Source organism: Artibeus jamaicensis, unplaced genomic scaffold, assembly GCF_021234435.1.
Source record: "Artibeus jamaicensis isolate MK-2021 breed Jamaican fruit bat unplaced genomic scaffold, CSHL_Jam_final contig_519, whole genome shotgun sequence".
NCBI classification, from domain to species: Eukaryota; Metazoa; Chordata; class Mammalia; order Chiroptera; family Phyllostomidae; genus Artibeus; species Artibeus jamaicensis.
Window position 1 is genome coordinate 55,865,407 of NW_026521871.1, and position 27,467 is coordinate 55,892,873.

General features: G+C 50.6%; 1 protein-coding gene across 1 annotated transcript in view; it reads left to right on the plus strand.

Moving 5' to 3' along the window:
- The window catches only part of DOCK3 (dedicator of cytokinesis 3), a 294,505-nt gene that overhangs the window by 257,320 nt on the left and 9,718 nt on the right, over positions 1 to 27,467 (plus strand). The window contains exons 34-49 of the mRNA XM_037128613.2: positions 594 to 620; positions 757 to 852; positions 3,693 to 3,753; positions 4,272 to 4,365; positions 6,495 to 6,643; positions 10,489 to 10,575; positions 11,973 to 12,077; positions 15,530 to 15,671; positions 16,656 to 16,822; positions 16,971 to 17,057; positions 18,335 to 18,514; positions 19,060 to 19,143; positions 19,265 to 19,381; positions 21,990 to 22,111; positions 23,308 to 23,446; positions 23,931 to 24,078. Coding sequence (XP_036984508.1) covers positions 594 to 620; positions 757 to 852; positions 3,693 to 3,753; positions 4,272 to 4,365; positions 6,495 to 6,643; positions 10,489 to 10,575; positions 11,973 to 12,077; positions 15,530 to 15,671; positions 16,656 to 16,822; positions 16,971 to 17,057; positions 18,335 to 18,514; positions 19,060 to 19,143; positions 19,265 to 19,381; positions 21,990 to 22,111; positions 23,308 to 23,446; positions 23,931 to 24,078 — 1,805 coding nt within the window. The remainder of the gene's footprint in view (positions 1 to 593; positions 621 to 756; positions 853 to 3,692; positions 3,754 to 4,271; positions 4,366 to 6,494; positions 6,644 to 10,488; positions 10,576 to 11,972; positions 12,078 to 15,529; positions 15,672 to 16,655; positions 16,823 to 16,970; positions 17,058 to 18,334; positions 18,515 to 19,059; positions 19,144 to 19,264; positions 19,382 to 21,989; positions 22,112 to 23,307; positions 23,447 to 23,930; positions 24,079 to 27,467) is intronic.

Here is a 27,467-nt window from a genome sequence, read left to right on the forward strand (position 1 = left end):
GTGACCCTAGCTGGGCCTTCCAACCCGAGTGACTTTTCATGAACTTAGGAGCTAGGGACAGTCTGGAAAGGAGTTGAGAGAAACCTGTGGGAAGGCAAAGGATCTGAGGAGCCAGGCTCTTTGGAGAAGCCAGATGCCCGAGGCAGCCGGAGCATGGGGCTGGTGAGTGAGAAGAGGACCTGGGCGTTTAGCTCTTGGCTCCAGCACATTTTGCACAGGAGCATCTCCTGACAGAAATAGCCAGTGTAGCTCCGGGGGGGGGGGGGTCTCACACTGGGTCCTACAGGTGGGAATCAAGACAGGTAGGAATCTTTCCCTAGTTTCCCTTGTTTTGCTGAGGGCAACTCTAAACAGTGATAGAGGTAGTCAGCCAATTGACAAAGCCAGATCCAACCAATGCTCGCTAGACTCTTAATTCAGCTACTTCTTCAGAACAGATCTCACAGTATATACTGAAAGGGTCTGTGGCTTTGAAACTCCTCCCTTAGTTCAGTGGCATTCTAAGGCTCTTGTACAGGAAAATGGAAGAGATGTTCAGTTGTTGTTGCCAGTTCAGTAATTGCTTTGTTGTTGCTTTCTGCTGCATGGAGTAGAACCCAGCTGTTTGGGCCCTACCCCAGGTAAGACTGCAATGCGGTAAGTCTGCCGTCTCCAGATTTATCACAAGCCCCATGGACTCTAGGATCTCTCTCTAGTGCCCAGAGAAGCCTCACAAATTGTGTATCATGTTTGTTTCCCTCACCCTTCCACAAATAGCCTACTGGAGAAGGTTGAACAGGAAACATGGCGCGAGACTGGCATTTCCTTTGTGACCTCAGTCACCCGCCTCATGGAACGCCTTCTTGACTACAGGTATCTTCTCAGGCATCTACCTGATCCACTCTCAGGTCAGAATACTCTTTCCAGCGAGGACATCCTTTAACCCTTAAAGCTGAGACCATGTGCCCTTGAAGGGGCAGACTGTTTTGGCGTTGGGTACCACCACCAGTTATTCAGAATTTACTGATGGCCAGGGGTGGGGGCTGAGGAAGAGGGGGAAGGGGAGAGAGAGACTTAATTCCTGGGATGCCTCCTGATATGTGGGCATACATTCCCAGGAGACACCCCAGGACATGCAGCCACCTGGCTTTCCATTCAGAGGAAGGGACACAGCAGGGAGGGAGAGGAAAGCTGTCTCCAGTCTCCAGAGCAAGGCAGAGAATAACTAGGTCCTTAGCGTAGCCCCTCCTCAGAGCCATATGGCACATGGGTGGAGAAGTGTTGCCTCGTACAGAAGTGTGACCCAGAAGGGCTTTTCCGTTGTCTAGGGACTTCATTTTTCCATGCCTGCATTCATTGCCCAAAGTCTGTTTATTTCTGTCCTTTGGTCCTGGCTGTGAACGGATTGAAGGAAGCAGACCGTGAGTGAGCTCAGAGATTTTTATGTTCTTTTCAGCTTGAGAGTTCATGTGAAATTAGTTTTTTCATGAAAACCTGCTTTCTCAGTCATTTCCTGGCTTTTGAATTAGTCTACGAATGACCGTGAAACTGCCACTAGAGCCTTAGTAATTCCCTCAGGAGGGTTCAGGTGTGGTGGCTTAGGGTTGCCTTTTGGAACCTAGAGGAAGATAATAAGAAAGGAGGGGGAATAAAAGAGGAAACCCAGCCCCAAGCAATAGTTGTCTCCTCTGTGCTGTAGGACATGGAAATGCCAAGGGGAAGAATGTTCAGCCCATGGATCAGGAAGTGGGAGCAAGTTTAGGCCACCACCAGTTGCTGCTGCATAGGAGATGTCGCTGTGCCAAGACTTCTGCTCTGCAGGAGACTCGGGTGCCCAGAGCACTGGGCTGGATGCGGAAATGGAATTCATGAGAAAAGTGCTCGCACCTTGAGCATCCCCTCTTCCTATAGCACAATTATGCTTGTGCGAGCTTCAGGCCATTGTTCCTGGGCCTTCTGAGGTCACAGGGGCCTTTTGGGAGACCCTTGTAGAACCAGAGGACTTACTTGTTCGCGCCATAGCCCTCACCTTTCCTGCACATGCCATCATCCAGGGAGGACGTGTGGGCAAACTCTTGCTCTCTTCCTAACTACAACACTTAATGAAGGTTGGCCTTCTTCACTGTGGCCTGTTAAAAAGAACAGGAATTAATTTCCTGGCTCCAGGGCCTAGTTCTAGCTGTTTGATTTCTCTACCTCCTTGCACAGATAACTCAAACTCATGGCCAAAACCAAGTTCATTCTCCTCTATTTCTTGTCTCAGTGATGGTACCTACAATAAAAAGTTCACACTCTTTTGCATGACATCAAAGGCTCTTCATAAACTGGCCTTTGCCTACCTCTCTGGCCCTATCTCCTACCAGTCCCCAATACCCATGCCCTGCACCCCAACCTCCCAGTGTCGTTCCTTGTGAACATAAAAGGAAGCACCATGATGCTGATAACAGTTTCCATTTATGAAAACTATGCCACATACTTTGTGCTTTACACACGTCATCTCTAATACCATAAGCAGCCCTGAAGGGTGATCCTTTTTACCAGTGATGAAACACTATTGGTGGGAAGTGCCATTGCCAGGATTTGAACCCAGACCTATCTGACTCCAGGGCCATGCCCTAACTCCTCATCCATGTTGTTCCCACGCACATTCTTCCCCTCAGGCTTCTCTGCTGTGTGTCCTTCCGAGAGTCGGCTTTCCGCCCCCACAAGGGGGCTTTCCCAACCAGGAGCTTAGCTGGTTTGTCTCCACAGACCTCTTTCAAAGCGTGGATCACCTTGGATGATGATCATTTGTCACCTTTCTGACTCACTCAGCAGAAGAGAGCCAGCTCCTTGAGGACAGGAACCTTGTCCTTACTTCCCTGGTTTCCTGCATGGAGCCGTGATAGTCCCTGGCAGGTGTATAGTACATGTTGATTGATTAGATAAACTTACGGGAAGGTTATACAGGAACCAAGGAAGTCTCTTCTCCCTCAATGAGGTTTAGTTCAGTAAGAAGTTAATAAGAATATAGCTGTTGAAAGCTAATATATATGTATACATATATATATATATGTGTGTACGTATACATATGTGTATATATGTATATGTGTATATACACACACACACTGATTATATAAGTAATCAATGTGTTGTACTCCAGGATGACTTGAACCTATAGTACGATACTCAGTTTTATATTGGTATGGACCTTAGGTACTTAGAGAATTACCTCTTTAACTCTTGTGTTAATGTCTTCAACTTCTGCACGAATCTCAGACGTTTTGTGTCGGATGCAAAAATGCTCATTGGTAGCAACTGCATTTCCCAGGTTAGACAGCAAAGACCTAGAAAGGTATTCTTAGTGCCCTGGAACAGACAGACAGAGCTGGGGTTGCCAAGCCCTTGTGGTGCTTTTGGAATCTCCCCCTGGAAGAGGCAGCTGGAGGTCATGGAGCCCTCCTTTCCCAGGCCCCTCCTGTCACACTGAGGGTTGCCCAGCCACTGGTCTAGGCACAGCCAGCCCACTGCACACAGCCACAGCCAGATGGGTGCTTCAGAAGCCTCTTTAAGAAGAGTCTTCGCCGCTCATCTGGGGGAAGGCATCAGGGGGAGCGGCTCCAGTTGGAGAACAGCCCAATCCAGTGTTGGGTCACACTAACGCCTCAGCGACACTGCAGTTCTGTGTTGTCCCAGAGAACAGGACTGCTTCTCATCTACACTCTCCCTTCCAGGGATTGCATGAAAGGAGAGGAAACGGAGAATAAGAAGATTGGCTGCACAGTTAACCTGATGGTGAGAGGACATGGGCCCTTCCTCCTGTTGCCTAGAAGAGTCAGTTCTGTCCTGCCCTGCAATTGGCTTGGCCTTCCTACAGTACATGGCTGTAAGCCTCAGAGTTTGAGTCAGGACATCGGCTCCATTACTGGCATCTTGGAGATCTGCCGCTCTTCAGTCACATTCCCACTTGGGAATGGAATGAAATGAAATGAACTCCTCTTTGGACAGAGCTCTAGCCTGGCCTGTTGGCAAAGTTCCACCATCCCTGACATACCCTAACTCCTAGCTTGCCCTGACCCCCAGGCTGCACTGGCACTCCTCCTCTTCTTCAGTCCTCAGGGCTCCTGCACATCTGCCAGTGGCTTCACCCTAAGCAGCTGTGCCTTCTGGTGGGTCCTTCTCCTTCCTGGTGTGGGCTGCCTCCACAGCCTGCCCAGCACACGAGGGCTGTGGCCAGCCGCCTAGATCTCAGGTATGGCCTCCACAGGTGGCAGCCTCTCCCATCTTTATGTGTATTTCCTTCTCTCTTACAGAACTTTTACAAGTCAGAGATTAACAAAGAGGAGATGTACATTCGCTACATCCATAAACTTTGTGACATGCATTTGCAGGCTGAGAACTACACAGGTGAGTAGGAGAGGGAAGCCATGCTTCCTAGAGAGGACAGACTCAACAGATGTGCACAGCTGGCAGAGAAAGGGCTCTGGACTGCTGTCTGCCAGATGTTAGCACAGTGTTGGGGCCTTGCTGCCCCTCGCCTTTCTCCTCTCCCTCAGCTGCTTTGTGACATGTGGTGGAGAAAGCAGGCGAACTTCGTTTATACCTTGTGCCTCGTCCTCTGCTGCCTGAGGCTGCTGTTCCATTCTCCTTGCCTCCTCTTCACCCTCTCTGCGGCCTCCTGGGGGACTTCCAAGTTCTGGTGTGCCAGGCTCAGAGCACCCTGAGCTCACCATCTCTAATGCACAGTGCCTCTCTAAGGCACAGTGCCTCTCTAAGTCCACCCTTGGACTTGGGGAACTCGAACCCACTGGCAAACCTGCCTTGCAGTCTAGGCTCTTCCCCTCCAACAACACAGCAGCTTACATCGCACTTCCAAAGGAGAGTCTGGAGAGGGCTCTCTGACGGGCCCTTCCACAATTTAATGTATTACTAAGGCTTCCTCTAACAGAATACATTCAAAAGCATTTCAGTGTGCCTATCACACAGGAGTCAGGAGTCCTGCCTGATTGCCTTGAGCCATAGTTTCCCCCAGATATTCACCTTCTCACTGTGGTGACCAGCCACTCCATCCTAGCCCTTGGACCACAGAACTGAAATATGTGTGCTAGATCAGGAAATTCAAGCTATTATCCACAAACATTATTAGAATTAGATGGATTTATTGAAACACAGAATTTTTTCCCTTATCTCTGGCTGGGTGTTTGGCATAGATGCCAAACAGAGCATCTATGCTCTGACAACAGAGCTTGACAAGAATTGAATGATGGCTGGGCTGACTCTGCCATGTTCTGCGTCCACTTCTACTCATGCTTCCAGGAACTCCCAAAGAAGGCAGTGGGGTGATGGACTGATAAATCCCGTGCCTCGGCAGCAGCATGTACTGAACTAGAGGGCCATCATGACCGAGAGGCTGGGTCACAGATTTGGACAGAGAAGGGGTGGAGGCTGTCTCTTGGGGCCTCAGGAGTGGCATTTGAAAAGAATGTATTGTTTCCTAAGCTCCAGAGGCAGGCCTTGAGTGCCTCAGAGGCCTGTCCCCCTGAGACGGCTTCCCAGGTCCAGCATGGGGGCATGTGCATCCCTGGGCAGGAGGCCCAGTGGCCAGAGGACAGGTAGAGGGGCCAGGCTGAAGAGTAGCAGGGGGCCTCTGCAAGCCAGTGGGCGGGGCTAAAACTGGGAGTGGGTCACAGAACAATCAGGAAAGAGGTGCTTCATAGTCCTGGGGAACAGACCTGAGTGGGGCCTCAAAGTCCACACAGATGCTAGTACTAATGAACTTTCCAAGAGGAGATTTCTAAAAATGAGCGAATAGAATAGGAAAGTGTAGACAATGAAGTGAGGACCCTGAGCAGCAGCTGGAATTTAGTGTGACTCATTCCTTAGAATTTAGGGAGCTGTGGAGTTTAGCTGCTGTGTTATATAACCCTCTCTAACCATTCCACTTGTAGGGTAAGGTGTTGCTGGGTGTCTTCCCTGGGTCTAGCACCAACTTTAGGTTCCTCCAGGAATGGAGCTTCTAGCTCCAGGTCCACCACACAGCACCAGCACACTTCCCCTCTCTGGTCCTTTTAGAATCAGTAGAGATGAGGAGAGAGGGGCATTCCCAGGGCTATGCTGAATTAGAAAGTGAAGGTAAAGGCCTTGAGGCTGGCCTAGGGGGAGCAGAGAGAAGCCTTGGTCAGTGCTCACTCCTAAGAGCTAGTTCTGATAAGCCTGAAAGGAAGTTCTAGTCGTCTGAGCAAAGAACCCAGGAGCTCTCCCTGACATGCCCGTGTCTGCCAGAGCAGGGCAGCATGTGCAGGGATCCTCAGGTAGCCGGGCCATACATCATCTGGAGTCCAAGACAAACAACCAGGCTGTGGGAAGAAGGTGTCTACCAGGATACGTGGCTCCTTCGTGCTGTTGTCAAGGGTTGTTGGATGGCTGGGCAGCACTCCTGACTCGCCTTTGATATCCGGTGTCCCTGACCTGGGCTGCACGTGCCTTGCCTGGGCGTGCTGCCCAGGCCCAGACTTCCGCATCGCCTGTCCCCGCAGAGGCGGCGTTCACTCTGCTCCTCTACTGTGAGCTGCTGCGGTGGGAGGAGCGGCCTCTGCGGGAATTCCTCCACTACCCACCTCAGACGGAGTGGCAGCGGAGAGAGGGTCTGTGCCGCAAGATCATCCACTACTTCAACAAAGGCAAGGTAGGGTCATTAGGCAAGCCTTCCAGCCCTCAGCTTCTGCTGCCACAGTGCTGTGTGGGGTGGTGAGTGGGCGGGTGCCCAGGTGTATGCATCAGATTTGGAGGCAGCATGATTTTATCTGGGAGCAGGGGCAGGGGCGGGGGAGAATGGGCTGATTCTGTAACTTGGAAGCCAGTTCCAGATTGGGGGTGTAAGAGACAACTCCACATACCAGCTTTGCACATCTATAAATGCTAATGCTTCCACAGCAGGGCTCCTGGGCCCGCTTCTGTTTACTAGATGTGGCTTCCTAATCTGCCATGGAAAATGAGCTGTGAAAATGAATGGATTTGAACCTAGCCTAAGGAGCCCTGTGCTGCCTCTCCCTGGTGCCTACTCTTGTCTTGCATGTCCCTTCCTCACGGCACAGCCTAGGCTTCTCTCCCTCATCGGGTTGCCCTCCACCAGGCCCGGTGCTGTGGGGCTGGCCGGCATGCTCAGCATTGGTTCAGGCCTCCTTGGGGATTCCCGGCCATCATGCTTCCGCCTCTGGCAGAGCTCCTGGTGGGCCCTCTGCACCACCACCCCTTGTTCACCACTTTTGCTTATGGCCCATGCACTGAAAGGCTGAGCGTGTAACTTATCGAAGGCGTTCTTTCATTACTCAGCTTTGAGTTTGTTTTGAAGGCTGAAATAGGATCATTCGGGGAACTATGGTAGCTGAGCCCCTAACTTAAATGGAAATTGGTTTTTTCAAATGGAAAGTGAGTTTTTCATAATAAAAAAGGAAAGATTTAAACCAAGGTTGTCCAACCTTTTGGCATCTCTATTCCACACTGGAAGAAGAATTGTTTGGGGCCACACAATGAATACGTTGGGACACATAATTACACACAAAAAAACCTCATAATGTTTTAAGTAAATTTACAGGTTTGCGTTGGGCCTCATTCATAGCCATCCTGGGCTGCATGTGGCCCGTGGGCTGCAGGTTGGACACCCCTGATTAAGCCTTAATGAATTTTGCCCATATGCCAGTTTTTATGTAACATAGGAGACTTCTGTATTTGTCAAAAACACTCACCCCCTCAAGGGATGCACTGGTGAGCAAGAACCTTTCCGAAACCTGGGGAGCCCTCATGTAACCCAGCCCAGAAAGGTGGTCATGCTCAGTTCTCAGTTATAACACCTGACCGATGCACTGTCTGGGCCCAAAGCCGCCTCCTCGCTGGCCGAGGGCTGGACATAGGGCTCCATGCCAGCGTACTTTTAGGCCTGTGATCCTGGCACATAGCCCACCTAAAGCTGCCACTTACCTGCTGGCCGGGCAAGCCCTCCCAGCTTGGAAGAAATGGCATAAGCATGGTGTGCGGAGGCATGAGTTCTTTCAGTTATATTAGTTCTCTCTTTCCCTGGGCAGAGAGTGGGCAGAGCAGAGTTATCCTAATCTGACTGAGCCTACAGTGGGACGTGTGAACAGGCAGGGTCCCCTCCCCACCCCACACTAAGTAGTGATTAGAAAAGCAGATTTAAAGCTTAGTAGGACGGGAATGAAATGCAGAGACTGCCTGAGGGCTGACTGAGCTGGAAGGGCAGAAGGACCTGAGGCTCCACAGGCCACCTTCCCAGGAATCTCCACTGCTACCCTCCTGCCTGTGCTGTGAATTGCTGGAGGGCAGGTTCTCTGCTAAGTATAGACCCCACAGGGAGCCCTTGCATGAGCTCATCTTCAAAGGGGTATTTATCAGATTGATTCTTTTGGGCTCATACAGATGGTCTGACTTCTTTCTCTGTTTCTCTGCCTCAAGATGTGATGGAACCAGTGCCATCACAAACTAGTTAGGGCTAACCAGTTTTTGGAAAGTTTTTAGGGTTCTTTGGGTTTTTAAAAATAGTTCCGGAAAAGCAAAACCTGGCTGTTACAAGAAAACTAACAATATCCTGGAGCCCCTGGATTTGCCTTCTTTTCCAGTTTGGCTACAGTGATCCCAAGTCCGTGAAACTTTTCTGCTATCCCGGGGGATGGGCCAGGGTTGGAGGTAGGGTGGGGGTGACAAGGGTATGGAAAAGCACACATTTGCCAGAGCTGGTAGAAGTGATTGAATTTCAGATGCTGGCAGAGAGTTTTAGAGTTGATTTGCCTCCTTTCAGGAGGAAGGAAACCATGAGAAAAGACTAGATGTTGATGCAGCATGTTCCCACCTGCATTTAGAGGCAGCTCTCAGAGCCCCCAGACCCACCGGTTTCCCAGCGCAAGCTCTCAGGACTGGCAGATCATCTTAAAAATCTTGGTTCTGGCTTGGTCCTAGATAATTGGGGGTGGGGGAGGGCTTAGGGCAGCAGAGTTTCAAATTAGGGCAGAGATGCCAGGAAGACAGATACTCATCCCACCATCCCACCATCCCATGAGGGGAGAAGTCCTGCTTTACTGAGGGCTGCCATCAGCGGGCAGAGCTCCTTTAGCTCTACGTGGGCCCCTTGTCCCCTAAATGAGCAGTTCTCCAGTGGGTACTCTTAGTAGGCGGCCAAAATTCTGCACATATCTCAGCTGCATATCCCACTGCCTGCCAAGCAGGCCCCGTTGTGGGCTGTTAACAGACCTGCATGAGCAGCACTAGGAGCCAGGGAGGGGTCCGTGTATGCCCCTGGAAGCTGAGGGGGTGGGAGTGGGAGCTTTCTAGCTCCCTGAGGCAGCCACTATAGTGGGGTGGGGAGTCGGGGTCTGTTAAAAATTCTCTCTTTTTTCCATCTTTTTTATTGGTCCTGCAGTTTCAATCCATATGCCATTAATCACTTCAAAGGATAGAAATAATATGCTCTTTCAGACCCAAATGAAATACTGTTGTCCTCCCTGATGCTGTTTCAAACAATATTCTCTTTTTAAAAAATAATCTTTATTGTTTAAACATTCATACTGAAATATTTATGGGTGAAATTATATAAGATTTACTTCAGAAATTATAGAGAGGAGTCAGTCAGTCCGTGGGTGGGGCATGAATGATACAAGACTGGCCACTAATTGTTCGTTGTTGAAGCCGAGTGGTGAGTACCTAGGGGTTCGTTCTTCTGTTCCATTTTTCCATGTTTAAAATTTCCCATGATATAAAAACTTTAATTACTATGTAGATGTTGAGGAGAAGCTAGCTGAAATATCAAGGAAACCAGTGGTTCCCAGCAGAGACAGCATTATATTAAAAAGAAGAAGTGGACAGCGTGGCCTCTACCAAAGGCCACAGCAGCCCTCCTTACGCACCTGTTCGATGGGCCTGTCACCATAACAGGGGCCACACCACAGAAGCAACCTGGGACCTGTCTAGGCAAGGGTTATCTGAAGCCTACTTTAAGATTTAAAGCCTACTTTTAATCTTTCTGTTGTCAGGTTTCTGAGCTTAAATAATCTTAATTTAAAAACCATTGTTTCCTTTATTAACTTATTAAATAAATATTGAGGACCCGCTCATGCCTACTACTATTCTAGGCTCTGAGGATAAAGCAAGCAGAGTCCCTGCCCTCATGCAATTTGCCATCTAACTGAGACTAATACAGCAAAAATGTAAATACTGTTTTTAAATAAAATAACTTCGAGTAATGACTAGATGTGAAGTGCCTGTCCTTGTCCTTGACAGGGTAGTCAGGAAAAGGCCTTTTGCAGGTGGAGGACTTTAAGTAGAAACCTGAAAGCTGTGCCCTGAGCTAGAAGCCAGAGTGCCTTGTGCTCTGCTCTGCAAAATTGGCTTTGAGCTCATGTTCTTTGTGATTGTATGAGTTGCAGGAGGCCTTTGGTTGTGCCCTCCGATGTGTTTGATGTGGGCTTGGGCCCTTCAGAGGATGCCTAAGGTGCTGAAGCCTTGTTCCTGTTTCTGATGCAGAGCTGGGAGTTTGGAATCCCACTGTGCAGGGAGCTGGCGTGTCAGTATGAGAGCCTCTACGATTATCAGAGCCTCAGCTGGATTCGGGTGAGCTCTGCCTCTTCCCCCACCCCAGCCCTCACCGGAGGTGTCAGGGCTCTCCTGGAGTCAGTTTCTGAGTGGGCATTTACAGCAGGCCCAGCCCTTTGGTTTGGTGCTCTGGACATTAAGGAGGAGCAGAGGCCAAGGTTTTTGCCTTCAAGAGCCTTGCAGTTTGGCTGGGGAACCAAAACACTTGACAAACGATGGTCTGATCAGCCCCCAAGGGCTATGGGCACACAGAGAGGAGAGAAGCAGTGTATGCCGGGTAGGGTGGGGGATCCAAGGGGCACGTGGCAGCTCAACTTCATGAAGAAGCTGTTCCTGAAATGATTTTATGCTGGGTTGCTTCACCTGAAAACTATAAGCTCTTTCCCCGCTGTGCTTGTGGTCACTTTCAAGCACCTCGTTCTTACTTCTTTCTTTGAAGCAAAATATTCAGAAATTCAGTGAAATGCCCCATGAACTTTGAAGGTGTCCACCAAATTTTTCTTGGTTGTTGGTGCTGGGTTTTGAATTAAAATAGCTGCTGAGTTCACTGGCAAAGAGAGGTCAGCAGTCTGAGCTCGCCCTCCTGCTCCCTTGGCAGGCTAGCTCTGCTGTGTTCCCCAGCCCCAGTCGAAATTCGGCATACAGGATAGACATGATTCTGGAGCAGTAGCTTTTTGACTGGTCTTTGAAGCCCTCTCCTTCCTGGCAGGCTGGGCTGGTTGAACACATTAGAGCTGTCTTCCCGGTCAGAGTCCACCGAATTGCTCTGAATGTAAAGCGAGGTCAGCCAAGGCTAAAAAACTTACCAACTTTGGAAATGCCAGACATCATGGTTGGTCTAGTCCAACTTTTAAAGTCTAAAATCTCCTAAATTGGAACTAGTACCAGTGATGCTGGCAAAGGAGCCTTCCTTGCTCTATTAGCCTCTTATGTCACACGATAAATGAATAAAAGCAACACAGTTGGACTGATGGAAAATGGTGCTGAAAATTGCTGTTAGCCCCCTATAAGCAACATTTGAATGGTGTAGTACCATTCAGAACCAGAAATACCCAGGGCAGGGCGGGGTGTTAAATACACATGTTAAACATTTGCCTCTCAAAGTGCAGGAAGCCTGGTGTCCCTGGAGCCGGGCCCACCCACTGGAAAAGAAATGCAGGGCAGTCTCTTGGGGCTGCTGGGGCAGACCCCTCTCCAGCCTGCCATCAGATGCTGATGAAAGAGGATGGGGCCTCCTCTTCCACCCTGCTGCTCCCCGGGAAGGGGCTGGTCATGCCTAGGTGCTCACCTCTCATGTAGACTGAGTTGCTGTGTTCTCTTTACAAAAAAGATAGTGTCTCCTTGGGCCTGGGTGGACTTGCTTTGGATACTAGCAGTCAAGCCAACCTGAAGGCACCTGCCTTTCTCCTTCACAGAAAATGGAAGCCAGCTACTATGACAACATCATGGAGCAGCAGCGCTTGGAGCCTGAGTTCTTTCGGGTCGGCTTCTATGGCAGGAAGTTTCCTTTCTTCCTTCGGGTGAGTTCCATTCAGGTAGTCCCAACAACTTAGGTCGTATTTTACACATCATTCATTTATAAGCTGTCCTTCCCCCACCCCCTTTTTTCCTATTCTACCAAATAATTCTTTTGGAAGGACTGACCAGCCAACAAAAGGCATTTGGCTTTGCATATCTGGACTGGCTGCCTACTTTAGGCCCTATTTTACTGGGCTATGCTATTTTATAGCTATGTAAAATGTGAGGGTGGTTTTCTTACCCAATCAACCAAGTTCTTGCAGGAAATGACCAGGGTCTGAGAATGTCATATAAGTATGTTTAGAAACCTTCTAGCTTCCGCTTCCAGTGCCTAGAATCTTCCATTGAACTATCTCAGCCAGACGGGACACCAGTCTAACCCTGACCTCAGCAATGGGCTGGCCTTTTAGGGTTCATCATTGAAGATGATGGTTCTTTCCCCTGGTTGCACTATAGGCTTTACAGCCAGGATGAAGAAGTGTTGATTTGAGTCAACCAAGAGGACGGTCCCCTTTGATCCTGGGGCTGTGGAACAGCTTTGGCTGTGCAAAGCCTTTTCTAGGCAGCCATTTCTCTGCCTGGGATGAAGACAGACATTCCTCTCCACCATTGCCTGGAAGGCAGGCTGGGATATGAACAGTGGAGGGTATGAACAGTGGAGAGAATGACTAAGCATAGGAGTCCTGACACCAGTTGAACAGTTGTGATTTTCTTATATATTCAGCATAATCCAGAGGCTCCAGGGGAGTCAGCTTGGGCTGTGGGCTGTAGCCCATAGGATTTGTCATTCTCAGGTGACCTCAGTGCACCTGTGCTGATAAAAAGGGCCCTGGGGGTGCAGTTGAGACCTGAGACGAGCTCTGATTGTCCCCAGTTCCAGTATTTTACTCGAGTTCAGTCAACAAGTCTTAACAAGCAGATGGGAAAATTTATAGAATCCCTTTTATATATTTGGGATCCTGTCTTATTGGAGAAAGCACTTCAGTCAATGAGCAGTAATAAGCTTGGTATCACATCAGAGTTCAGCTGCGCTTAATGTTCCTTTAAAAAAGCCAGTCTGCTGGCAACAGCGCTCAGACTAACCACATTTCAGGGGTAAGGCAGGTCAACTTGCACATTTCCTGGGCAGCAGTCACCCTAGGCGGAAAGGAAAAGTGCTTTCTGTCGGAACTGGTGATACCGACAGGGACGGCCAGCACGTGCTGCGTAATTGGATCCCCCGGCAGGCTCTGACCCTACTTCACAGCAGCGACTGGAGTAGCAGAATGTGAGTGAGCGGAGGGCCTCCTTCACGTTCTGGTGGCCAGAACGGCCACCAGAGGTGGGGGTCAGAAGAGGGAGAAGGAATTCCACAGGCGTGAGAAACCAAAGCTGCTCCAGAAAGTTCTTTGACAAACTAATGATTCTGGCCCTGTAACCTACTGCTTTCTCATTTCATCTTTGCAAGTTACTCTTTATTTCCATTTTATTCTCCTTGTTTGGTCCCATAATTTGTATATCATAAATCAGATTTTACTCTCAACACACAGTTACTTTGGCTGTAAGATACAAAATCAACACCTGGTGTCCCCCATTTCTGTCCCTGCCAAACAGGAGGTCTCTGTCATTGTTTGACCTGGCTCCCACCCCTCATGCTCATGTAACAGGGTACATCAGTGTCTCAGGGCTTACAGAGGGTTCTGACAAGTGGGACCTGGCATAGAAACTGCACCTGAGCCATCAGATAATGCTCACAGGGACAGTCTGAATGTTCACATATGGTTTCAAGGGTGCTAGTATTGAAGGAAGAATAACAAAGGATGTTCAGAAATGCCACCTGTGTCCACATAAAAGAGCAGTCTCTAGGAGTGTGTTTCATGCGTACACATCCGCCTGGCCTAGCCACATGCTGCCTTGCCTTCTCTCAGCTCTTCCCGGGAGGTAGCTGTTTGCCCTGTAGATGGCAGGGACAAAGTGCAGAGCGGCGGCAGCCAGATCTATCTCAGGTGGGTGTGCTGAGGCTTTTGCCTGAGCAAACTTGGAACACACAGTGCACTTCAAGGTCAATGATACGTGCCTTCCTTCTGCTGAATCTTCTCTGAACACACAGGCCGTGGATTACTTGAGCTCTGTCAGCTTGGTCTCTCTGGACCATCTGCTTGCCTTGCTTCACAAATGTGATTATTGAATAATCTGCACAGAGACAGGAAAACATCTAGCCCTCCCTTCTTAGGGGAATACGTTTCTCTCTTTGACCCATGAACAGAGATTGGTGGAGACTGTACATTTGTGAGTGGATAGGAAAAGATCAGTTCTTCATAATTGCCTTTTTTGTCAGTTTTGCTTTCAGGCAAGGGACTCAGAAATGTCTGTCCTTTGACTGCTGGTCTGTTCCACGGGCGAGGCCAGCCAACTTCTTTTGACCTTCACTTGTGTTCTGATATCGCCCTTTCCCTCCAGTCCATCCAGATATGTGGCCCAGCCTTAAACAAGTTCTCCTATGGAAGGACAAGTGGAAGGGGGTACAAATCCTATCCCAAAGAGGCTGAGGTCCTCCAAGGCCTGGCCTTTGATCCTCCATGTACTGGGAAGCACACACTGGCCATGTGGAACCTCTTTCTGTCTCTGCCTCCAAAAACGTGCTAGGAGGGGCTGCCAGTGCCTGACACCACTTTGTCACCGTAGGTCTAGAGAAGCAACTGGGCGGGCAGAGAGATGTCACCTGAGGGCTTCAGAAGAACCTGGCCACTCCTCTTGACCAGCTTTGTGGTAGACAGTGCTTCAGGGTTGAGGGTGTCTTGTCATGCCTTCAGTCCACGAAGGGGAAGAAATGAGGACTAACCCAAACAAATGTGATGCAACACAGGTTCTAAGAAATGTGTATTTAGAATAATATTAATTTATCCTGCTGAGGTATTTGCAAAGAAATTCTTTGAATAGTTCATGAATACCTGCTGACAACTGGGCAATGTTTAGATGGTTTCTTCCAGCTGACAAAAGCGACCCTTGAAAAGCACACACTTGCAGGCCTGTCCAGCCACCCCACCCCCACCAGTTCTGCACACACACCTTTTTTTCCAGCTGCACCTTGGCTGCTGTTGCCCTGGTCGCTACTATTCCCGCATAGATTGCCCTCCCCAGTCCTCTCTCCCAGGCTGATCCAGCTGGACCTTTCAGGACTCTCCAGCATGATTTTTTCAGAATCCAACCCCCGACCTTGTACCCCTTCCTGGGTGCCCTCCATCCTTCAAGCCTCCTGCAGCCGGTGCCCCCTCCCCGCTGCTACATTCCAGTGCAGTTTTCTTCTTTCCCTTCCCCTTCTTGACCATCATCTCCCCAAGGACAGGGACTGAGTGCTGTGCCCCCTGCCTGCCGTGGGCTCTTAGGACTTGTTCGTGTGATGAGTAACTGCTGACCCCCATGTGGAGGTGGGGCTGCAGCTAGGGTATAGAGTGTGCTCTCCTGTTTGTGACAGAACAAGGAATATGTGTGCCGTGGCCACGACTACGAGAGGCTGGAGGCGTTCCAGCAGAGGATGCTCAGCGAGTTCCCACAGGCCGTCGCCATGCAGCACCCCAACCACCCTGATGACGCCATCCTACAGTGCGATGCCCAGTGTATCTTTTCACATGCAGTGGGGGAAGGAGAGCTGGGGCCCTGCAAGGGGGGGCCCACCCAGTCAGCTGCCTCTCTGCCAGGTCATTGGCCATACCAGCTAGGTTACCCATAAGTCCTGAGCCAGAGCATGTCCTCCTCACTAAGCTCTCACTAACAGGGCACTCGTAACACAGAGGAGGCCCTAGCAGGCCCTTAGCCATAGTGGGGCCTAGTCATCAGGGCCTCAGAGGAACCTTTATCCTTCAGGCTGACTGCTACCTATCCCCACCCTGCCCTGTGAAGGGGAAGCTAGGTGGTCAGGAACAGTAACTGTACAGCATGGGGGCAGGGTGGCGGGGCTGCCAGGGTTACCACTAGCTCTTGCCTTGCTGTGCTCCCATGTGTGTCTGTCACTGCTCCTGGTATTTGTCAGGCGGCAGAGGGAGTGGAGAGGAGATGGGGTGTGCCTGTGTCTTGGTGGCACATGGATGTCTGGTTGGAAACACTGGCCCCTCATCCCTCTCACAGCTTGTTTGGAGACTTCATGAGAGTTGCCATCACTGTGGTGGGAGGAGGCAGGTGGGCTCCCCTGTGCTAGCTCTCTGCAAAGACCCCCAAAGAGTATTTTATTAAAGGTTGTTTTACAGTAACAGTTTACTTACAGTGGGCAGGCCCCAACAACTTTCTCACTGCTGTGGGGTGGGTACTACCTGTATTCCCCTGGCCTGTTCCCCTTCCGAACTGAAGGGGCACTGGAGAGCCCTGGTGGCTGGCAGTTCAGCCTGGCTGAGCACTCTGGAGACGCGCTACAGGCCTAGGGGAGGGCTGCAGGTCGGAGACTTGGTCTGACTGTGCTCGGGCCTGATCCACTCCTCGAGTGCTGCCACCCCTGCCAGGAGGGACAGCGGCTGTGGTGCTCCTCTCTCCTTTGGGGGATGACAGGGGTCAGCCATTCAAGTCCATCTCATTGGCAAGTCTAGATTCCCCCTTCACTTCCTGTCCAGACCTGCAGATCTATGCAGTGACACCCATTCCAGATTTTGTGGATGTCCTGCAGATGGACAGGGTTCCAGATCGCGTCAAGAGCTTCTACCGTGTCAATAATGTGAGGAAGTTCCGGTACGACAGGCCTTTTCACAAAGGCCCCAAGGACAAGGAGAATGAATTCAAGGTGAACAAATCTGGGAAAACTGGACCATGCTCATAGCAAACAGGGAAGCCCCACTTCCTTGACAATTCGCCACTGTGTCATCCCTGGAGTAGATGGGGTGTGGCAAAAATTACCTAATGGCCTATACATACCTGTGCCCTCCCTGCAGAGCCTGTGGATCGAGCGCACCACGCTGACCCTGACGCACAGCTTGCCCGGCATCTCTCGGTGGTTTGAAGTGGAGAGGAGGGAACTGGTGAGCCCTGCTACAGATGGGGCTGGTCTTCACAGCTGCTTCCTCCGCCCGGGCTTTAGGAACGTGATGCGGATCCCAGCTTCTGGGATCTGCGGCATTAGGGAGGAAGTGAGACAAATTCACACGGACTACTGAGTCCTGTGGAGGAAAAGAGAGCATGGCCACTCTCTCGAGGGGAGAGCACTGCAACCCTTGCCTTGACAGGTTGGGTTCAGTTTGCACAAGAATGCAGGGCGTATATACACGTAAAGCTCATCAGTCATTGTCAGGTAGAAATGATTAAACAATAGATAACATTCAAAGAACTCTGAGGGCTTATTGTGAGTCAGGGTCAGATAGTTAAAGGGCCATAAAACTTTGGGGAGTAAACTCACTTCCTGCTTGGACCCTTATCATTTAAATTGAGGGTATTAGCAAAGTAGGTTTCATAGGATTGTATGCATTCTTTGTTAGGCCTGATCACCCCAGGGAACCCACCCTTTCTAGCACAGGCATACCCACCTCCAGTATTGTTTCAGCCTTAAATCAGGCAGGGGAAGTAAAGCAGCCAAGAGATTAGGAGACTTCTTGCAGACAGAATGAGGACTCAGGCTATGTCAAAGCCAAGGGACGGGAGTCCATCACCTCCTTTTTCTATAGCCCCCCAAGTCCTTCCCTGAGGGCCCCTTCACAACAGTGCCTGTCTTAGGTCATCCCTCTTTTGCAGAATCTTACTGATCATTGGCTAACCAGTCATCTGCCTGGGGCGAAGCAGGGTAAAGAGAAAGGGGGCAGAGGTGGTTCCCCTACAAGGAAGATAAGCTTTGTCTCCTAATTGGCTTTTGGTTCCAAGGTCCTTTACTCAGCCTTAGCCATGGGGGATTACAGCTTCTGAAACCAGGCAGGGCGGTTCCCAACAGGACCTTTCTCTAAGAATTGAAAAAGGCAAGCAAGCTTTGGCCACCTGCCTGGCCTAGCCTTCTGTGGGTCAGTCCTGTACTGGGGGCTTTGCATGCCTCCTCTCATTTAGTCCTCACAGCGCCCTGAGGCAGCAGGTACTTTCAGTCTCCCAGTTCATGAATGAGGACACTCTTCTCCTAGGTTCAGGAATCCAGAGCTCTCTGACCTCAAAACTGGTGTTTGCTTCCCTTCTCAGTGCGTACAAATCAGCAGAGAAAATTAGAAAGGGCCCAGGGAGTCAAGTCCACAGAAGCAGGCAGGGAGGCAGCATCACAGGACTTTGATGAGGGAGGGACTGTCTTTGTGCTGGTGTTGACACTGGGTGGTATGTGCCCCAGGTGGAGGTGAGCCCCCTGGAGAATGCCATCCAAGTTGTGGAGAACAAAAACCAGGAGCTGCGGGCCCTGATTGGCCAGTACCAGCACAAGCAGGTGCACGGCAACATCAACTTGCTCAGCATGTGCCTGAATGGAGTCATTGACGCAGCGGTCAACGGAGGCATCGCGCGCTACCAAGAGGTGAGTAGGGCCCACACGGCAGCCAGCCTTCTGTGGCAGTCTTCCCAGCTCACCCTCTCCCAGCTGTGCCTCCGCTGACTGAGATGGTTCTGGGCTGAGGCTTTAAGTTCCCAACAGGACACCTGCCTATTTCTGCGATACATCTCTGGGTAGTTTCTTCCTTTTTATTCTCTGAACTCTGGCTACATAGGTAATCTTTCTGATTATGGCAGCATGTTAAGTGGCCCCCAAGAGGAGCCCTGGAGCCCAGCACTTTCCAAAGAATTGAGTTGGGGGCAGGCTAAGACACTGGTTCCCACACCCTGGCCACCAGGCCATCTAGCCGTAAAGGACTTAGCCACCCATCAGCCCTTCTTAGACACAGAAAACATACCTGTGGTTGCAGGAAGTTCAAGCACACCACTGGGGGTGCATTGGTGTGCACACCTGTGAGGCGGCAGCACAGCTGCCTTTCACGTGGCACCTTCAGACTCAAACTTCCTGTGCCCCATCTAAGTAGTAGTCTTGGGAAGAGAGTTTTTCTGATTTGGCCTTTTCTTTCACAGGCCTTCTTTGATAAAGATTATATTACTAAGCACCCAGGAGATGCTGAGAAGATCACCCAGCTCAAGGAGCTCATGCAAGAACAGGTGTGTCTAGCAGGGCTTAGAGGCCAGCAGCCAGGAGGGAAAGGCTGTGTCCTGCAGAATGGCTGTAGTTCTCAAGGGTGGCTCTGTGGCTAACAGAGTGGCCTTGTCTGTCATCTAATAGGTCCATGTCCTTGGAGTTGGGCTGGCAGTTCATGAGAAGTTCGTGCACCCAGAAATGCGCCCTCTCCATAAGAAGTTGATCGATCAGTTCCAGATGATGCGGGCCAGTCTCTACCATGTAAGCTCATCCCTGCCCTGCCCCTGCTGTAGTTGAACCAGGGGTCACTTCTTCAGACCTGTGTCACAAGCGACAGGAGAGTGGGCGGGAGAGGGGATGTGAAGGGAAAGCTGTATCCACTGCAGAGGTGGGTACTCTATCCAGGGGAAAGATGCCCAGGATCCCCTCATTCACTCCCTCCCTAAGGAGAAGTCAGATTCAAGGGCAAAGAACGTTTTTTCAAGGTACTGTGCCGGTGAAGAGAGGTTTCATGTGAGGAAGAAAAGAGCTAAAGTATTTGGCCCACATGTAGAGATCTCTTTGGAGATATTTTTCATCCCAAGAACCTGAAGAGGTAAGGCATAGTCTAAGCCAGCCACTCTCCCCATCTCTCTCCTCCTCCCTCCCCATCTTTATCCCTTCTCTCTCCCTCCCTCTCCCCAATCCCTCGCTTTACCTTTTGCCTCCAGTATCCTTCCTTCCTTCTCTCCCTCTTCTTCCAATATGTCTGGTCACCCAGGCTGACACCTGAGAAAGCCTAGGGTGGAGAGTGCTTTCATATCGTCTGCTCTTAGAGGGGTCAGGCAAATCTGTGGCTGGCTCAGGACCCAGGAAATCTCCCTGACTCTGGCCTAGCTCTTAGGCCTCCAATGGCAGGGTTTGGCCCCAGTGCTCATGCAGACAAGCAGAAGCAGAGCCTCTATTTCAGGACTATTTTCCCTTCAGGGGTCTCACAGGAAATGTTGGCCGACTGAAAATAGGGTTCATATGGTCTGGAACCCCTGTTCATATACCCTCACCTCATTTCCAACCATGGGGATAGCTCTATGTTTTCTTTAAGATTTTATTTATTTAATTTTAGAGAGAGAGGACATGAGAGAGAAAGAGAGGGAGACAAACATTGATTGGTTGCCTCTCACACACCCCCATCTTGGGACCTGGCCACAACCCAGACATGTGCCCTGACTGGGAATCAAACTGGTGACCTTTTGGTTCTCAGGCAAACTGATGACTTTTTGGTCCAGCAGTCAGGCCATTGCTCAAACCCACTGAGCCACAACAGCCAGGGCAACTCCATGTGTTTTCTAGAGAAGCAAGCCGTCCTGTTTAGCAGGGTGACGGAGTGCCAGATCTCAGGGCTTGTGAGCCCAGTTACCAGCTGCTCTCTTCTCATTACCCGTGATCCCTTGGTAGAAGGGAGCGAGGGTTGTAAAGCCGGTCAGTATTGGGCAAGGCCATTGTGGATAAGAAGTTACCCCTTCAAGGCATCACCACTTGCTGCAGAGGCCCTGGGAAGGGCTGGACCACTCAGCTCAGTGGGCCTGACTTAATGGGGTTGACTTGCCTTGTTTTTAGAGGCTGGAGATTCTGGTCCTCTCAGTCCTTCTAGGTCCTCAGCACAGGCCTCGCCTGTCTCTGCATGAGTGTGGACAGTATAGAATATAAAGAAGAAGCTCATCTGTAGTTTGAGAAGTCAGCACACTTTCCAAAGAAAAGCCTATCAAGCCTGAAATGCCTTTTTATAATGATTCTCCATTGGTACTTCAAGGTGAAACATGCAGGGAAAAAGTCTTTTATGTTTCCCCTTAAAATTTGGATGGCCATTTGGTAAAGAACTTGGGTAGTGTTACTGAATTTGATGGGTATTCCATTACCTGTCGTTCTACTGTATCTCCTGCTGGCTTGGCTGGTCTTTGCTGTGTGCAGACTTCTTTGTCACAGCAGGTAACTCAAGGTAAGCTAGAGCCTGGCCTTGGGGCCGGGGAGGTTCTCTGCCTTGCAGGTACTCAGGTCACTGCAGCAAAAAGCACAAAATGCTCACTCACAGTGGAGCTAGGGCACACAAGGAGCTGTCCTCGCTGGCTGCAAAAGGACATGTCAGCCTTCTACATGCTCTGGAACAAGGGGTCAGAAGGCCTGCTACTTCTTTAGGCCAAGCTTAGGAGCGTCCCCTGTGGACCTAAGGAGGGAGATGGGGAAGGACTTGAGAAAACCTGATCAGTTGCACTTTTTGTTCCTCAGAGTCACAAATAGGGACACAAACCAGTGCGCAGTCACACAGAAGAGTTTGAAATAAAAAGTTTCTGCTAAGATGTATACATACTTAATAAGAATTTAATTATGCTAAAATATAACTGTGCTGTTTTTCAATTAGTTATATCAGGATTTTGTGTCCTATCTCCCCATAAACTTTGTCACAGACATCTTAACCCACGTCACTAAGAGCTGGTCCATTTAGCAATCCAATAAAACCCACCCCCGGTCCTTATGTAAGAGATGCCCGCCGACTGACAACTGATAGTCAGCTCTTCCTCTCCTGCTGCCCAGCTCTGCTCTGCCTAATTTTGTAGCGAGGAGGCCTGCACACACCCTCCCACGCACTCAGGCCACCTGCAGCCTGTTCTGACCTGCTCTGTCCATGGGGACTCCAAGGGCTCCCCTGTGGTTAGGGGGGGGTTTCAGTCATGAAAGTCATTTCCCAGAAGAATTCAGCAGTTCTGGTTCAGTTCACAATATATGGTTCTTTTTTCCCCCCACATTTTTCCCACTAGCCTGCTCTTTCTTCTCAGCCCTTAATCACTTATTTTTTTGTTTACTCTTTGATAAAGGGGCATTCATTTCTCAACAGGAGTTTCCAGGTTTGGACAAACTAAGTCCTGCATGTTCAGGCACCAGCACCCCCCGGGGCAACATCCTGGCATCCCACAGCCCCATGAGTCCTGAGAGCATCAAGATGCCCCACCGGCACAGGTACGGCCTTGGGGCTCAGGGGTATCCCCTCCACAGAGGTAAGTCTGAATGTCAAAGGTCAGAGCAAGGAAGTCCAAAATAGTGCCTGTATACTCACTCACATGCCCTCTTATCCATGTACACAAGGACCACGCTGTACATCCAGTCACCCTGGGTGACAAAGGAGAATACATGGTATTGTGGGAATCCAGAGTAGGGACATTTGGGGTAAATCTTGAAGGATGAGTAGAAGTTTGAAGGCAGAAAAGAGTTGATGTAGGAGGTGATGGAACAGGTCCAGGCAGAGTAACCAACTTGTGGAGACACCTCAGGGTGTGGGCAGGCCAGCCAGTCAGCTGCAAGTCTAGCCAAGTGGCTGCACTGTAGGATCCCAGGGCACAGAGGGATCCAGGCACAGCTCCAAGTGGGCCTTGTTCATTCAGGCCTTTGGACTTGATCCCAAGGAGAATGAAGATCACCAATGGGTATTTAGGAAGAGAACAACATGGTGAAGGGGGCATCGAGATGTCACTGCTCTCAACCCAGGAGTCCTGTTCTGCCTGGGCTCATCTGAGGCTACTCAGAGCCTTCAGGGCAGGAAGGCCAGGCCAGGGAACGAGCCCCTCCCTTAGGTTTGTTTCCAGTGGGAGCAGCAAGTCAGCACAGAGTAGGCACTGAGCCAGTGAGAAGGAGTGAATGAATGCCTCTTATTGGTAGAGGAGAGCGGTTGGCAAGCCTGTGACCACAGATGAGAAAGGAAGCCCAGAGATAGTTTACAGCCAGCTATGTTGATAACTTCCTAGCAGGAAGGCACCCTGACAAAAGAGCAGAGCCCAGCGGAGGGTGGTCGCTGGCTCAGATTAACATGCATAGCAAAGGACCTCGGATCCATGACCTGATTCAGCAGATCTCTTTCATTCCTTCTGAGAGCCTGCTGATGTTATCAGAATGGGTGGCCATAAACCATTGAGCTCTAGGTAGAGGTTGTGCCGGTCTCCCATTGGTCCTCCCATAACAGGGCCCCTGAGCAGGAGGGTTGGTTTGGGACTATTCCCAACCTCAGATGGATTTGAGCATCAGCTACGGAACCCTCCAGATCAGTAGCAACTGAGGCTGGGGTCGACTTTGGCACACCCTTTTCTCCTGTCCCCCCACCACCCAGCAAGGTTTCTCTGCTCCCCACCTGACTCCTCCCCATTTCCTACTCTTGTTCACAGCCCCATGAACTTGATGGGCACAGGTCGCCATTCATCCTCCTCTCTCTCCTCACATGCATCCAGTGAAGCGGGAAACATTGTGATGCTGGGCGACGGCTCTGTGGGCGAGGCTCCCGAGGATCTGTACCCCCACATGCAGGTACCAGAGCTGCTCGAGGGGACGGGGCCAGAGCACTGTATCTGGAGTACTCACCTCTCTCCTGGCTGGTCTGGTCTGAGGGCCGACATCCCTGCCTGGTTCTCCAGTTACTGAATTCAGAACACCCAGAGGTAGCAAAACTGCTTTCCACCACACCATCCATGTTGCTATTTTCAGGCCTTGGTTCCCAAACAGGAAAATCAACTTCGGTCCTGGCTGCTTTTACAGTCTTCTGCCAGATTGCCTTCCTGCCTGGCATTCCTGATGGCTAAGTCCTGCTTCATCTGTGGGCACCATCACTAGAATCGACCCAGCAGCCCTGCTCCATGGGTGGTGCGGGTGACCCTTAGTGCCGGCCACCAGCCTGGCCTCCACCAGGGCCTAGGGTACGGCATCAGACACCAGGTCTGGGAACCTCATGGTGTCCAGTCCTACAATCCTGGTCATTGAGACCTCTGTCCTCCTGACTTTTCTCCCTTTGCAGCTCGTGTATCCCAACCCCAGGTACCAGGGCTCAGTCACCAACGTCTCTGTTCTGTCCTCATCCCAAGCAAGCCCTTCTTCCTCCAGCCTGAGTTCCACTCACTCAGCACCATCCCAGATGATTACCTCTGCCCCTTCCAGTGCCCGAGGTAAGGATGGCAGGGCGCTGCTTGCAGAAGGGAGAAGAAGGGGCCTCTTGAGCCCCATGTGTCCTCCTGTCATCTGTGGCTGTATCTCTGAGCGCATGCTTACCTGTGCTTCCAGCGCTAGGGACTCAGGGTCTCCAGCTCCACGCTGCTCTCTGGCTGCCGTCAGACCCTGCTCTAAGCAGTGGTTGCGGCTGAGCTGCCACCCAGATGGCCAGCCTTCCCCTGTCCACCTCAGTAAGAGGACACCGCCGCGGAGGAGCTCAGTTCTTTTCCCTTGAAATGTTTGCAAGAGTAAAGGTAAAGGTCAAGGCAAAAGTGAGTCTTAAGGAATCAAGCCTCATGGCAAGGTATAAAAATTAAACTTGAATACTAAAATTAACCCTGGAAAATGTTACTCTAAACAGTAACAACCCCCCAAAAATGGTCATTTGGGAAAGGCTTAATCAGGAAGGATAGCTCTTTGAAAAGCTATTTACTTTGCCAAATTTTGCTTGATTTCTTATTCAAAAGGGTAAATCTTGTTCTCTGAGAGCCAGTATCTTTTTCACATTCTGATTGTAGTTACTGCAGTGAAGTTTGACTCTCTGGCCCTTTTAGTACAGACACTTGCAGTGGGATGGAAATCAGCCGTGGTAACTAAGCTGCAGTGCTGCGGGGTTGGCTGTGCAGGATCCTAACAGAGCGTGGTAGGAGCTTGCCAGCCAGGCACTGGCTGTTACCTCCAGGCTTCAGAGGGGTGGAGTCTTTCTTCTTACTCTTAGGAAGACAAAGGAAAACAGCACCAATCTGTGTCATAGAGGGCCATCAAAGAAAAAAATCTCTGTAAAACATACCAGCCTCTAAGTTCCACAATAGGAGTGATGGAGAGAATGGGGGCAGAGTTGGGGAGAGATGCAGGGGCCCATCAGGAAAAGCCTCAGCAGATGAGGATAGGATTGCAGCAGGCACTGTCACGAATTCACCTGAAGCACCCAGCCCAGCCCCTCATTTCTGTGGGGCCAGTGCGAGGGCCTTCAGGCTGTCCAGCCAGTTCGTGGCCAAACCATATACGGAGTATAAGCCTTCAGACTCGCAGTCAGTCTGTCAGTCTGATGCCCGGTCTGCTCCCTGGCTGCCTTCCTAACATGGACTGGCACTCGGAAAAGGGGAGCAGCATTCGGAAGCAGGCATTGCTAATGTTAGGAAAGACAAATGAACCGTCAGTTGGGTACATGTTGAAGATTTGTTGATATGTGAAGGCTGCAAATATAAAAGAGAAACAGTGATTTGTGTCAAGTATTTGTGTTTCAAAAGATTCCTTTCAGAATAAAAAGGAAGGAAACCCTGAGAAGTTAGCCATCAATGCTGTCACCATCAGTGCTGTCTCGAGGTCAGCATTTGTACTGTCTTAAGGTACCTGCTCCTGAACAGAACTGCAGAAGCAGGTTCCATAATATAATCTATCGTGGGGCTTTTGTCTGGACCTGACCACTCTCTGAGACGTGCTCACCGTTTCCAAGTCTTTATGTGGTTGCTCTTGCCGAAGACAGATCTCTGAACCATGCTTGTCGGTGAGAACAGAAGGCCACAGAGAATAGATATTTTAACTCCTTTCCACTCTGACATTGTGCAGGCACGTCCCGTAGGCTGTGCCTGGTCCTTAGTGCCCTGGAGAGAACAGAGACACCGGCAGGGACCACACAGGTGGGCCACTGCCACCTCTGTCCTTTCAGCTGACCACTTACGACCCGCTCACTCACCGAGCTTTGCGGAGTGCTCAGTGAGGGTCTGCGTGGCTCTTGCGGCATCAGAGTTGAATAGAGAAATTCTTTTCTCCCTGTTTGGAAATCATCCCTCTTTATTTCTGATGGCTTGGTTATCTATTGCTGCATAATAAACCACCTCCCTAAACTTAGTAGCTTAAAACAACCATTTATTATCGTCACTCATGGTTCTGTGGGCTAACAGGGCTCATTGAAGCAGTTCCCACTGCAGTCTCTCTTGAGCTTGTGGTCAGATGTCACCTGGGGCTGGAATTAGAAGGGCTCAACAGGGCTGGACATCCAAGATGGCTCACTGACATGGCTGGCAGGTGGTAGTGAGTGTCAGCAGGGTGTTCAGCTGGGGCCATCAGACCAAGTCCCTACCTGTGGCCTTTCCCGGTGGCTTGGGCTTCTCACAGCAGGCAGCTGACTTTCCCCAGAGCAAGCATTCCAAGAGACCAGGTACAAGGCTTCTAACTCCTCAGCCTTAGAAATCCCAGAGTGTCCCTTCTGCCACGTTCTGTTGGCTAGTCAAGTCACTGAGGCCAACCCGGATACCAGGGTGGGGAGTGAGACTGCACCTCCCTCACATGTGAAGTGGCGTGTGTGTCCAGGGGACAAGGCACTGACGGTCACCATCTCTGGAGACAAGCTGTCACAGTGGCCAAATCTAGAGTACCCGGTAGGGCACAGCTGTAGAAGTCCTCTTCTTCTGGAGTCCTACCCATTTCTGGAGTAGACATCAAGTATAAAAGTAAACAAAATGGTTAAATGGAATTTGGCCCAAAGCAGAGAATGATGATAAGGGCAGAGGCAGTTAAGAGCAGGAAGTTACTTCGAGGCTACAACATCCGTGTGTGGGCCCGTCTGAGGAAACTGGGTGCACCACGGACCAGGCAGTGTCAGACCCTTTAAGAGAACACAGACAGCTGGCCCAGTGTCACTGGAAGAGCATGGTGAATACAGTAGAAGGAAGGAGTCCTCGCTCCACTTGGGGTGGGGTGATGTCTGGTGTTATGGGTGAGAAGGCTTTCATGGAGAAAGTGCTCTGGAGAATACTGCACAGTGGAGTCCCTTTCCCACTCGCAGGAGTGGTCATGACACCAGTGGCCACGGGGCCCACTGACACTCTGCTGTGGTCCCTGGGGCATCGGAAACCTTCAAGCTAAACGGTATGCCAGGCACAGTTTAAATTCTTGTAAGTTGGCAGCTCCCCCTGCTGGTCAAAGGCTGATTGGGACTAGGAAACAGGGCTTGGAATCTACCCTCCCTGCAGGACTTAAGTCTACTGGGACTTGGCCTCTCTGGGGCTTACCAGACTGCAACTCAGGTAATTCTAAGGTCCTGGGACACAGAAGCCCTCGTGTCAGTTTAAAAACAGTTTAAATGTTTTCATGAAAAGTAGCCGTCACTGTCTCCTGCTGTGGGATTGGCTGCTCAGGCTAGAGGGCAGTGGGAGGGGAGTGAGATGTGGAGTTGGGGCATTTTGTGGCAGCACAGGGCAGCCCTTGGTTTCAGCACCAGAGGGCTGCCAAGGCAGGGACACAAGGCTTCAGTGGCTCCTCTGGGCCTGCCGCCTGCTTGCCCTCCCTCCTAGCCCCCTAACACGTCTCAGGATGCGGAGGGCACTGACCTAGGGCTGGCCTG